Below are 13,837 nucleotides of genomic sequence, written 5' to 3'. Positions count from 1 at the left end.
CTTTTTTATTTAAAAGACAGTATCTGTGATTGAATGCAGAAACTTGCATCAAATGTAGTCAATACAGGCCTCAGTTTAATCAGAAGTTTAGTTTTAGACAGCTGCTATAAGCTTCCTACTTCAGCTCACTTCCTGTAGAGAGACGTATCAGCAGCTGGGTTGATCTGCAGATTGTTTAACTTCACAGCTAGTTTGGTGCCAGTGTTGGTTCTTAGAAACACTGTTGATTAAAACTGTGACAAGACAGTGAAATTAAGCCAATATTAATGTGTCTACACTAAAAACTACAATCTGATCTAATCTATAGTTTCAAAATTTATACAGGAGAGTTTCGAATGTTGAGAGAGTTGAAACAGTAATGCATCTCAAAATCTGTGAACATTGTTACATAAAAAAACTTTTCTGATTAAAAAAACACATGGCTTTTTTTAAAACAGTTGTGGTTCAAATGTTTTGTCCTGCCACCTGTTCTGAAGGTTGGATGAGTCTTTGAGCTCATCTGTCATTGGCTTATTCGCTCCAATAAACTTTAAACACATTGGTTCCTTAATGTTTAACAGGATTCATCCCTTTACCGATGATCACTGCTTTAGTTTTCTGGTGAAAACTTTAATTGGGGAAAAAGGTAAGAAAGAAAAAAAGTCTTTTGATAAAGATTACATGTTGACAAAAATGAAAAAGGATCAAAATATCTCTGTTTTGGGGATAACTTAGTCTGGTAAAAATGTCTCAGTGGTGTCTTACTTAACATGGACATAACCAATACCATTTACAGATCTAACCCAGTAAACCTCAAAGTTAATCTGAGTCCATCTCTGTGATGAACAGACATAACAAAGCATGTTTAAAGAGTGGGTTTGTCTGTGGAGTCCTCCCTCCACAGGTTTATTTTAGCCTAACTAAGACCACCCCTACCCATAATCCTCCTGCAGACACACCTGTAGAGGAGAGTATAAAGAGTGTGGACTGACCTAAGTCAGACATCAAGCTTCAAGGAGTCTCTCCACAGCAGCTCTCCACAGAAGCTCCACAGCCTCCAGAGCCTCCAGAGCCTCCCTGAAGATGAATCCCTCTGCCAGCCTGCTGCTGCTGCTCCTGCTCGGCCTCTCTCAGGCTCTTCCTCTCCAGGAGGAAGGAAGTGGAGAGAGCGTAGATGTCCAAGTCCCAGACACCATGGACATCCCAGACGAAGTAAATGACTATGCTGAAACCCCAGATGCCATGGAAAGCCCAGAAGAAGAAGAAGAAAAAGATTACTATGATGAAATCCCAGACACTATGGACAGTGAGGAAGAAGAGGACTATGATGAAGAACCAGACACAATGGGCATCGGCAGCAGGATCCTGACCACCAACAACGCCACAGACGAGATCCTGCTGGAAGGAGACCTGCTGGCTCCCAAAACCAGAAACGCTATTAGATGCTGGTACCAGAGGTGTCTGTGGAGGAAAAGCTCCAACGGCCTGGTGATCATCCCCTTCACCGTGAGCAGCCAGTTCACAGGCCGGGAGAGGCAGATGATGAACTACGCCATGAAGGCCTTCCACAGCAAAACCTGCATCCGCTTCATCCCCCGCACCAACCAGCGGGACTTCATCAGCATCGAGAACAGAGCCGGATGTTACTCCAATCTGGGCAAAGCTGGAGGCAGACAGGTGCTGTCTCTCAGCAGGCGGGGCTGCCTCTACCACGGCATCATCCAGCACGAGATCAACCACGCTCTGGGCTTCCAGCACGAACAGACCAGGAGCGACCGCGACCGCTACGTCAGGATCAACTGGCAGAACATCAACCGCAAGATGGCCTACAACTTCTACAAGCAGAACACCAACAACCTCAACACTCCCTACGACTACTCCTCCATCATGCACTATGACAGAACAGCCTTCTCCATCCGGCGCGGGAGAGACTCCATCACCCCCATCCCCAACCCCAACGTCCGCATCGGCCAGAGGAGGGGCATGTCTTACTGGGACATCCAGAGGATCAACAGGCTCTACAGATGCTGAAAGTCCATCGCGTTTTAAACTTGTTGTTGAGGAGATTAAATATTATTGCATAGGGAAAAATCTGAAAGATCTAAGTGGTTTGAAATGATTAAATAAATCTTTGGATCTCATTTCTGTGCCTTTACTTTTTTTCTCTATACTTCTAAACAAGAACCTCTGTTTAACATAAATCAAAGTTGAGAATTACAGAGTGACACCATAGAATAGAATAGAATAGAATAGAATAGAATAGAATAGAATAGAATAGAAAATACTTTATTTATCCCCGAGGGGAAATTCAGGAGTCACCGCAGCTTTTAAGAAAACAAAAGTAAGAAAGAGTATAGAAAGTGCAAAAATGTCCATAAGAAATTAGATGACGACATCCCGTCCACCGCTCGTCCACCACTCGTCCACCACTCTCCAGCCCAGCCAGTCTCCACCTCCACAGGGTCCAGGACTGAGCCTCCCCAGAAGTCAGTTCAGTCTCTGTCTCCTGGATCCTGTCTGCTCACAGCAGGCGAAGCTCCTCCGATGTGTTGCGCCGTCCGATGTCAGCCACGTCCGTGAACAGCATGATGCCGCTGGATTAGCACAGCAAGCTCATCCATCCCCCGGGGCTAGATCCCACGTTCCCAACAACGATGGATGGAAGGACAGGTCCACGTCGTCACCTCCCAGCTCACATCCAAGAACCAGCACGTCGTCCTCACCGCCTCCTCCTCAGCTCGAGGGAAATCATCAAGCCCTACACTAGTTAGCATTGACATGCTACAGACAGCTAACAGCTAATTTCGCATGTAAACAATGCAGCCATGGTTACATGTAGGATCTCCAGACAAACACAGGAGAAAAGTAGTAAAAAAATACCGCCGAAGCCACAAAAAGTTTGGTGTCCGTGACCGACAATGAACCATACAAAGTGATGATCCACTCCAAATACAAAGATGACGAAAAAGAGACGAGAAAATTACAAGAAACAGACAAAGACGAGAGAGCTGCAGCAACAGGCAGCTACTTGGGTAGCGCCTAGCAACCGAATATATTTTATATATAATATTTATATATTTTTAATATTATAAATATTAATTATTAATATAATATAATATATATATAATATAATTAATTATTATTATTATTAATATTATTTAATATTTATATATTTATAATATTTTATATATAATATTTTGCTGTACCATACTGGTACAACAAAATATTTCACCCACAAGCCTAAATTATAATGAACAACTGTAATATAAGTTAAACAGTTTTTGTGTTGTTTTCTTCTGTTTGGATTACTCTTAACACATTTTACCACAGAAAGTATAAAAACAGAAACTACGTTCCTCAGAGTGAGAGCATTTTGTACTATTAAAAATCAGTCAGTCCACCAATCAATCACTCAAGCTTAAAGTGCACATTGCTGGTTAATTGTTTTTTGTAAATTAACACTTAAAACCATCTGATAATGGTTATAGAATACGTCAATCATTGATTTAGTGTTATTCAACCAAAAAAAGACACAAATTCAGAGGTGGAAGTGACTGTTTTCAGTAAAGCAGTTTCTAAAGTTCTTATTTTTAACATGACTTAGCAAATGGGACATGTGTTCCCTTACTCCGCTTTGAGCCAGTCTGAATAATGTAATAGTCATGAGTGAGATCGGGCATTTTGGGTCATGTTTATTGCATTTCTTCCAAAGTATTATCTTATTTGAACATTCATTAACATGATTTGGTGGATGCAGAAATATTAGCTTAAAAGGACACTCAGTCCTTTTTGGGGGACTTGACGGGGTTAGCTTTCGTGCTCGGTTTCATTTCATGCAGGTGACAAGACGGGACTTTATTTCTCTGTCTTTCTCTCTTTGGGCTTTATCATGACAGCTTAAAGCATTTTGCTTTATTATCAGCACTTACACTTACTACTTCTTTTTGAAGTGCAGACATTTTTCTGCTCATAGAGATATATGATAAAATGATCTTATTTATAAAATTGAAAAAAAAAAGTTGATAATGGCATTAATTATGAGCAGCTCACAAATAAAAGATTTGTTTCTATCAATGTCTACAGTCACAGCGACCAAAGGATTGACAATGAAACACAAGAGACTTTTCTGATGGAAATTAACAGAAAATAACCCAAAACAAATATAATTTGTGTGTATTGTTTTAACACTTCAAACTAACAAGCTGAGATGAGGACAAACCGGGCAGCTGGTGGTGTGTCTGATGGTGTAAATCTCTGTACAGTAACAGGAACACTGACAGTCTCTCAGAGTGACATCTGAAGAGCCAGTTCTTTTTTTAGCTCCACAATGAAACAGGTGTTCAGATCCTATAGCCCAGTGGGGGTGTGATGTGAGTGGGTGGGTGAGGGTGGGGGGCTTCATCTGCTGTTTTTCTGTGAGTGACCATCGCTCTCAGTCTGAGGGAGAATACTTGTAGCACTGACAGTGTTTCTTTTCTCTGTGTGTCTGAGTTATTTGGCTTTGTTTTGTTCATGAACCTTAAATGAACTGTGGGCACGTAACGTGATTTTCTATCCTTCAACCACAGTGAGAGGCAGCCATGGCATGTTCAGCCCATCTGTTTTTATCTTCCTGTGGTATCTCACCTCGCCTGCCTGCCTGCCAACTATCTCTGCCATGAAGTGAGGAGATTTTCTACAGGCAATCCATATGGAGCACACCAGCTGGAAACTGCCTCCAAGACTCTGCTCATTTCTGTAAATCTGCGAGTCCTGTATGTATCTGACAGGAACACTTTGTCAGATTCCAAGAAGCAGCAAACTTTGGTGTTAAAGAATGAAGCCAATGTGGAAATGCAAAAGAATGCAGGGTCCACATCCACACAAGAATGATACAGGGCTAGCTAAATCATTGCCTCTGGTTTTCAACCAAGTTCCTCAGCTATTACAGCTACAAAGGTGTCTTTGAGCCAAGGGGTTTGAGCCACACTAGCTTAACTGCATTTTCGCATACTATAAAAGAAAGAATACAAAACCGCTTCCCAAAGGACTGATCAAGATCCCCCATCAAGATGAGAAGGAAACCTCTATTCACAAGATAAACATGATCAGTTTTGAAGCAGGATTTCAGACCCTCTGTATATTTAACAAAGGCCTGGGTAAAAATATGACGTTGGTTTCTGAAGCTTTTGTCTTGGTTGGTTACAACAGCAGAGGGGTGGATTGTTGGTCTGTGAGATTAACATTTTATTTTATGTTTTCTATCAGGGTATGTCTAGACATCTCTATGTCCATCCCTATGTCTCTTTCAAGCAGCACCATCAGAAACAAGCTTTTCTTCATTTTGCGCTTGCCACAATGGAGATAAAAGGAACACCGAGCTTGAGAGTAAAGCTAAAAGATTTTTTCAAACTGACATAACTGTTAATTTTTGCGACCCCTATGAGAAACGATGAACGTTTTGTCACTTTACCAGTCCTGTGCGTCCTGAGGTATATATGCACCTGTTATCAGTGCCTGAAAGATCCTCACAACAACTTTAAGTTTGATCCATAGTCTTTAAATCCTCATGCTCCTCATGTCCTCCACAAAGTTATAACAGAGTATCAGACCCTGCAGCACAAACTTGCCTGGGATCGTTTCAAACTAACACCAAGACACTTTTCAGGTCATGTAGGACTTCCTGTGTGATATCACATCCAAATGTTTTTAAATTTGTCTTCCCTTATTAACTTCATGCATTTTAAAGGCCCACCTAGAGAGGGGTGACACAAATGAGCCGAGGCTACACTGCATGGCATCAATTTACTTGCTTCCATCTAGTCTCTTCACATGATAACACTGAATAAATTAAGATTGAAAAAACACTTGCACAAATATCCCTCAGTGGAAACATGTATCAGAGGCTTTTGGGGATCAGCACATCAGTTTTTTTTTTGTATACTGGTTAAAGTGAAAACAAATTAAGACCAAAAACATCATCATGGCCTTCAGCAAAATAATCATCTTAAGTGCCTTGATTTACGTCTTATAAGGTGATTAATAGCACCATCTGGAGGTTATTTAAATCATTACAAGTAAAGTTTCAATCCACACATTAGTCCATTGGATAAATAAATACACACTCTTCAGGTGAGCTGGAGCTAATTTCAGAAAACAGACCAGATACAATCTGTCAGAATAGGTTAACCAACAGTTTCAGTAATTTGCCTGCCCCATGTACAAAGAGAAGCCCAGCAAACCTGGGGTTGACTCCTGCGAACAGCCCTGTGCCACCTTAGGTGACTGTAAAAAAAACAAACAAACAAACAAGTGAAATAAATAAATAATAAATAGTTTTAAATGAATACTTATTTTTTCAAACAATATCTTTATTGACTTCAAGCACATAGAAAATGTTAAAAACTGATCAAAAAGATCAAACTGTGTAACTATATTATACAATTCAGAATTATTTTTTTTATATGTATTTGTTTTTTATAAGAGGCAAACAAAACACCCCTCCCACCCCACCACACACATTTTTCTCTCTTCTAAAATATATATATATATTTTAAAGTTTTGAGGTCCCTTGGTTAAAAATGAATTGTACATCCAATATACAAAAAGTTAAATCATCAAACGAGTTTTCACTGCCCTCATCCCTGTTTGGGGATCCACCACCACCAGTCCCTCAAAGTATCCTGCCTTGGCTTTTATTCTGTGGCGACCTCTACATCTCCGCTTTTAAGGAAATCAGTAAATGTTAAAGTTAAAGGCCAGTGTTTGGTTTGCCTGTTGTATAATAATAAGTTGAAAACAAGTGCAATAATATCTCATTGGAGTCAGCAGGATTATTCACTGACAGAATAGTCCTGACTTCACTCATCATCTCACTCCAGAAGTTCTCCAAATAAAGTGTATTAAAGATCTGTGAGCATCATTATATTTAAAACAACTGTCAAGCGTGCTGCTCCCATATTTATTTCAGTCAGACAACTCACGTTTGAATTGTTTATTTAGCAGCAAATATATTTTATGTTTGGCGTCCAGGCTCCGGCCTCATCACCCCTCACAATAAATTTACATGGTGACATTGAGGAGTGATGAGCAAAACATTGTGAACATAATCCCCCCCGGAGCCTGCAGGTGGTTGCTGGGGTGGTGGTGGGGGCAAAGAAACATGCAGCATTACAATCGCAGGGCAGCCAAGGCATTGACAGGCAGAGAGGGATGAGAGACTCCCCGTTTAAATAGACCGCCCAATTGAGAGAGTGTGATTGCAAGATGGTTATGACGTGTGAGACACGTGGTATGTGAATAGCAGTGCTGCTCGAGTTGACTGCCTGAACTAGCTCGCGGGCTCGCCCCATTTCAGTCAGACAACTCACGTTTGAATTGTTTATTTAGCAGCAAATATATTTTATGTTTGGCGTCCAGGCTCCGGCCTCATCACCCCTCACGATAAATTTACATGGTGACATTGAGGAGTGATGAGCAAAACATTGTGAACATAATCCCCCAAAACAAAATTTAGGAGCCTGGGCCAGGATGTAGAGCCTACTATGTGTGGCCATGGCACCAGCCGCCGTGAGGCCATTCCCCTCCAGTACAGCGCCTGTAGAGGAATATACTATCTAGTGTTCTCTTCTATGTGTGACCATGGCACCAGCCGCCGTGAGGCCATTCCCCGCCAGTACAGCGCCTGTAGAGGAATATACTATCTAGTGTTCTCTTCTATGTGTGACCATGGCACCAGCCGCCGTGAGGCCATTCCCCGCCAGTACAGCGCCTGTCGGGGAATATACTATCTAGTGTTCTCTACTATGTGTGACCATGGCACCAGCCGCCGTGAGGCCATTCCCCGCCAGTACAGCGCCTGTCGGGGAATATACTATCTAGCGTTCTCTACTATGTGAGGCCATTCTCTGATAGCACTGTGGCCGCAAGGGAACATTCTACGTTGAAGATGCAGACCTATAGCATTTATTAGATACTTTCTTTAACCCAGCAAACCACCTGATATGCATTGACAGTATTAAGCAGCAAGTAAATCCAACTTTTCTTTCATTAACACTTTCAAGCAGAAGTTCAAGGGCTTTTGAGCAAGCTGGATCTCTTGAGAACCATCATAGCATTGCTAGCAGAAGACAACTAGCAACCCAGGGATTTGAGTGTTGAGGCAGGCAGATGAGCAGCAATGGGCATCCTTGATCGTCAGGGACTGAGGGGACTAGAGTTCGTCTGGCAGGCAGTAGCACAGGCAGAGAGCAAGCAGCTTTTGGAGAACCAGGATCTCATCATAGGTTGTGACCATCGATGATGAACAGGAGGACGATTGATGGGTTGAGGGATGATAATGCCAATATTCCATCATAAAAACAAAGAACAAATAATGGTATTAGTTTCAGCAATAACCAGTGGCAAGATCTATCAGAGTTTCAAGAATATGGAATACATGTGCTCTTCTAAGTTGAATCAGAATAGTGAGCTCAAATGATAATAAAGGAGAGGCCTAGATTTGGATTTGCCACTGAGAAACTATAAAGCCATGAAGAGAACTGCTTCTGGAAGAAGAACAATAGAAGTCAAATAGGTCTTAATCTCAACACTGACTTGTGCACCAGTGATTTAAAGAGGGGCATTCTTTATCATTGCTTGGAGGATATGCCTTAAGTCATTGAGAGCAGCAGAATGGAAGGGTCCCCAAGAAGAATCTGAGCATCTAATGTAAAACTAAATCCAGACGAGCAAACCCTTAACCATAAAGAATCCCCCAAAACCAACTAATGGAGCAGGGTCATTAAAAACTAGAGAGAATCTTAAGTCTCCACAAAGTCATTGCAACTGAAGAGAGATCTAATGAAACCTATATTATTATTATAACTTCATTGAACATTCCTTGTGGCAACACCATAGCTCTTGCTCCGAATAGAGAAGGGAGTTTGACCTTAACTTACTGAGAATTTGACAAGGTTGTTTAAAGAGCACAGGACTGCTAAAATCTTTTACTAAACCAGTACTCAGATGATTCACAAAACATCTATTGGGGAGAATAAACAGAACTTTGGAAAGAGCCGGCACGTCACCGGAGTTGAAAGATGCTTCCTATTAATTCCTCGATTCAGCAGGAGTGAGCCTCCTGAAAGACAGAGCGAGGGTGGCTGTCTGCAAACCCAACTCCACATAGGCATTATTTAACAATTAGGAAATGCAAATGTTTTCATTGCAAGAAAACAAACAAACAAACAGGGAACTCATATCCTGAAGAAAAAGGTGCCTGATCCTTTAAGAATGATCTATAGAGCTAGACATGAATTTGGCTGGAATTCTGGGGCCGGCAGGTCTTGTAACAGTTATCGCACAAAGAGAAGTCGTGAAAGAGTCTCGGGTTTTACGCCCAGTAAAGCCAGCTTGTGAGGTCAAGGAAAAAGGCTCTGAAGTTTCAACAGGTTTTTTTTTTTTTTTTTTTAAATATATCATTTTCATTTATAATTAAATTTATTAATATTGTGTATTATTATCATCCTGTATTCATTCATTCGTTATCTTTATTAATAAATAATAATTATTATTATTTATTTTATTATATTTCTAATTGTCATGAGTATTATATTTGTTTTTATTTTATTTTTTTTAATGCCACAATAGATATAACTTAAAACCCAATTCGCATTTCCACTGGCAAAAGAAGACATAGGACATGACAGATTCAGAGCACGGATTGAAAGAAGAGTCAGATTAAGATTCTTCTTAACATTTTAAAGGACTTCCCTGGCTGAGTCCAGAAATTAGATGTTTCCACAACATTCATCTGTTAATGAATTATCATTTGCAACGCATTGATTTTTATTTTTTATTTATTTATTTTTATTTATTTTATGTTATTATAATTATTTTGATTTTTATTTATTTATTTATTTATTTAATCATTTACTTTTATTTCATTTCATTTTAATTATTTATTTATTTATTTATTTATTTATTTATTTATTTATTTATTTATTCATTTATTTATTTATTAATCATTATTATTCTTTATTTATTTTAATTTTCTTCCGGTCTCACAGTCTGACATAAATGCACTGGCAGAGGTGAAAGACAGCAGCACTGTCTTCAAACATACCCCCATGCAGAGGAGCAGCAATGAAACTCTGAGAATTGGTCATAACTGCATGACCTCTCCCAATCAATTAAAAACAACTGAATGCATTGCAATAAAACACTGAATATATGCCTTTGGTTTTATTATTATTATCATTAAACTATTATTTATTATAACTATTATTATTTTATTTCTATCATTATTTATTCCTCTATACCTTTGCTATTTCTTTATCTATTTTATTTATTAATTTATTATAACTATTATTTTATTTCTATTATTATTATTATTATTATTATTATTATCATTATTATTATTATTATTATCATTGTTTTACTTCTATACCTTTATAGAAGGTATAGCATATTTCTTGTATCTTATATCCATTTCTTATATCTATTTAATTAATTTATGTATTTTCAAAAATATTATAATTCATAAATGTATTTATTATTATTTATTTATTTAGTTTAACTGACACTGAATTGCCTTGCTGCTAAGATAAACTTGCTTTTATCTGTTATTTCTTTCTTTATTTGTTTTACAGAAAATGTCATACATTTCAGCTCTTAGCATTCATATTCAGGCATTTTATAAAAAAGAGGATTTAAGACATTTAAGATCTTAAATTCAAATTATTGGATTTTATGATTAAAGGCTTTTATACCTTGCAGATACCCTGAATCGAATCTCTGAATGTCCACGACATCTTGGCTGAAAGATTGAGGTGCTCAAAGAAAGAGCCACCATAGATGAGAATGAGGTCTGATAACATAGCAGAGTAACAAATTCCTCACTGTATTGAGCAAAAACTGCAAGCAGGTTTTAAAACGCCCAAAGCCTTATAGATTCTGCCATAGTAAAAGTTTTACAGACCTGGCTCACTATTCTCAAGAACCTGCAGAATTTTATGCAATCTACAAAACTTTTGTCTGCAAATCCGAACCCACTCAACGTAATCTTTACCAATATAATGTCAAAGCCTGTCAGATTAAGAGCAAAGTTGATACGCATATTAAATGATAAAGTAACTACATCTTGCACAACCCCCGTGTCTGCTCGGATACGACAATACATAAATAAATAAATAAATAAATATATAAAAATACATTAAATAAGTAAGGAATAATTACAACACAAGCAGAAGAGTGTTGGCTGAGGGGCTTAGACCTGCGTCCTTTGAATGACGGACCAGTGGCGGACTTTTAACTTTATCAGTTATGAAGGCAATTGAAAGCACGACGAGATTACCTGCAGGAATTATTCCCCAAAGAATCAAGAGCGACAGGCAGCAGGGAGCAGGGACCGAGAGCCAAGGCAGGGGCTGGGACTGCAGTTCCCATGGACCTTTGCGGCGTCAGTGGGAAAGACCAGGGCAGGTACAGCAGACACGGGAGAGCCCAGGTAGCTCACATGGCGAGAAAGGAAGTCCATGGCATTCAACTAGGCATTTCTGACGATCAGAGACTCCCCCGAGAGGTGAAGACAGAAGGACGCGTCGATGGATGTGTCAGGATCCGGCAGCTCCGATCTCCGGTTCGGGAGAAGCAGAGTGAGGAGCAGAGCGCGCGCTTAAGCTGGAGCTTTACCTTCCCCCTGGAGGGCCCGCTGTTCGCTGTGCCTTCGACACCCGGCGTCGAGGCATCGGGGAAGGTTTGTTGGATCAGCAGATGATCAAAACTGTTAACGGCTGAGGCTGACCAGGAACGTTAAGCTACGGCTTACAGCTCTCCCAGGTTGAGGTGCATGGGCCGCCCGGCAAGTCATTTGCTGGATTCATTCATGGAGCAAACTTCGCCGACCGAGCCTGGGTTTCAGGAATAAGCCAACGTCCGCCTTTGAAAGTCGAGACTCACCCTTTGAATCAGAAACGGCGAGAGACACCGCGACCTACGCAGCCAGAAGGTAAAATCACGAGCGGCAAAGAAACATGCAGCATTACAAACGCAGGGCAGCCAAGGCATTGACAGGCAGAGAGGGATGAGAGACTCCCCGTTTAAATAGACCGCCCAATTGAGAGAGTGTGATTGCAAGATGGTTATGACGTGTGAGACACGTGGTATGTGAATAGCAGTGCTGCTCGAGTTGACTGCCTGAACTAGCTCGCGGGCTCGCCCCATTTAATTTGACAGGGGTAATGTATGCATCAGTGTAAACGCATCAACCAATTATACCAAAAGTTATTTTGAAAAGTGATAATTGGTACCAATTACACCAAAGTAATCTTAAATAAATGTAAGCTGTTTAGGTCCGAGCCCCATTATTGTGTTCCAGTTATCTTATATAAACCTTCAAGTCCGCCCTCCAAGTTTGGATAGTGAACTCTCCTTTGAGCTAGATACAGTGAAATAAAGCCATCAGTGTTACAGAGTTTGGTTAGGATTAATAGTTCTTACTGTGTAGTTTCTGGATGTTTTTGTAACTAACTGTGGAGCTACTTGTTACTTCATTGATTTTAACACTTAACCACATGGATTGTCCTGGGTGGATATACTGATGAAGAAAACCTTTTACCCAATTCCCACAGATGAATCACACTTAAAGGTAAAGATATACAAGACAAAGTAGGCAACACTAATGGTAACACTGCACTGAAATTTAAAAGACAGTAATGACTGCTAACAGAACCTTACCATACAACAGTCTGTTCTAAAAACCACAGTCATTCGTTTGTCCAAATTCAGGTAAGCTAAGATAACCAGCTCAAAGAATTGAAGATATGACAAGAGTTTCTTTGATTAAATTGCATCACTCTCAAAAGCTGTAAAGAAAACACTTTTAAATGTCAAATAAGAACAAAATGGGATGTAAATGATAAAATCAAATAAGTATAATCAGATGTATCAGCTCCTTCCTCGGGCTCCTGGTGCTGTATGTCCTGTATCGCTCTGTGACAGATCAAACAGAGCCACCATTACTGTTTAGTAACACCTGTGTCTGTTCCACTGAGACAGGACACAGTGTTCACTGTGAAGAAGGCTTAGTGGATTGAGCACTGAGGCTGTCATAAAGTTAATATATTCAATATTTTTTTGTTGTTGTACTGTTTGTTTCGCACCAACAGAGGGCAGCAGAGGGCAGCAGATTGTGCTGATTTTGAATGAAAGGATGAGCAGCAGGAGCATAGGTGGTTTCAACCCCTCACTCTATCCTGCCTATAGTCTTCAAACAGACCACAGGCTGGTTTTCTTCCATCTTAAAGTCAAGAGTAATCTAAGAGTAGAAAAAGTAGTTAAAAATAAAAGTTGAGAGGCTCGGTTACAGCAAGGTTATCCTTTTTGAGCTTTATGTTTGGTAGATAGATTAGACTTCACTTTTCCTCTAAGGAAGCATTTTTTTGTTTGTTTGTTTGTTTGTAGATCTGTCTTTTTAGCTCACATAAAGCCAGATACATGAAGGTCTTTTGTGAGGGAACACAGCAAAAGGAAACTTGGACCAAATTATTTACATTTGGGGGAAGCAGATTCAAAAACAAACTGATGTCTGCAGTTGTAAAAGTACATAAGGTACTGCAAAGCTGAAAAAAACCTGAATGATTTAAAGTAACCTGATAATCCAACACAGGAAAAATCCTGCTAATCCAGCAGCACATCAGAGACATTGCAGGTCTGTAGGGGTTTACAGGTTTGCCAGGGTCCCAAAAATAATAAACCATTCTCATCTCCTTCTTAACATTACTCACTATGGAAATGAGTAAAATTCAGAGTTAACACTTCCTGCAGATCAAATTTCCTTTCCAGTCAGAAGGGTCATGGCATGAATATTTTGAGTGTGAGTCAGGCTGAGGTTAAAGAG

The 13,837-nt window shown here is 39.8% G+C and overlaps 1 protein-coding gene across 2 annotated transcripts; it reads left to right on the top strand.

Annotated features, from left to right (window-relative positions):
* Nucleotides 1-1,062: 1,062 nt before the first annotated feature.
* LOC141787664 (high choriolytic enzyme 1-like) lies at nt 1,063-2,010 on the top strand. 2 transcript variants are annotated; one of them, XM_074666255.1, is made up of 2 exons: nt 1,063-1,138; nt 1,298-2,010. In XM_074666255.1, the coding sequence occupies exons 1-2, from the start codon at nt 1,063-1,065 to the stop codon at nt 2,008-2,010; spliced, it is 789 nt and encodes a 262-aa protein (XP_074522356.1). The 2 variants fall into 2 exon arrangements, with proteins under 2 accessions (XP_074522356.1, XP_074522354.1); XM_074666253.1 differs by having other exon boundaries at nt 1,063-2,010.
* Nucleotides 2,011-13,837: the final 11,827 nt, after the last annotated feature.

This window comes from Halichoeres trimaculatus, unplaced genomic scaffold (assembly GCF_033239565.1).
Source record: "Halichoeres trimaculatus isolate MK-OKI-2021-1 unplaced genomic scaffold, fHalTri1.1 fHalTri1_scaffold_3, whole genome shotgun sequence".
NCBI classification, from domain to species: Eukaryota; Metazoa; Chordata; class Actinopteri; order Labriformes; family Labridae; genus Halichoeres; species Halichoeres trimaculatus.
The sequence above is the reverse complement of the archived record's forward strand: the minus strand, read 5'-3'. Positions and strand labels throughout refer to the sequence as shown.

Excerpts from the sequence above, each read along its gene's own strand:
- LOC141787664 (XM_074666253.1), top strand. The coding sequence starts at position 1,063 with ATGAATCCCTCTGCCAGCCTGCTGCTGCTGCTCCTGCTCGGCCTCTCT.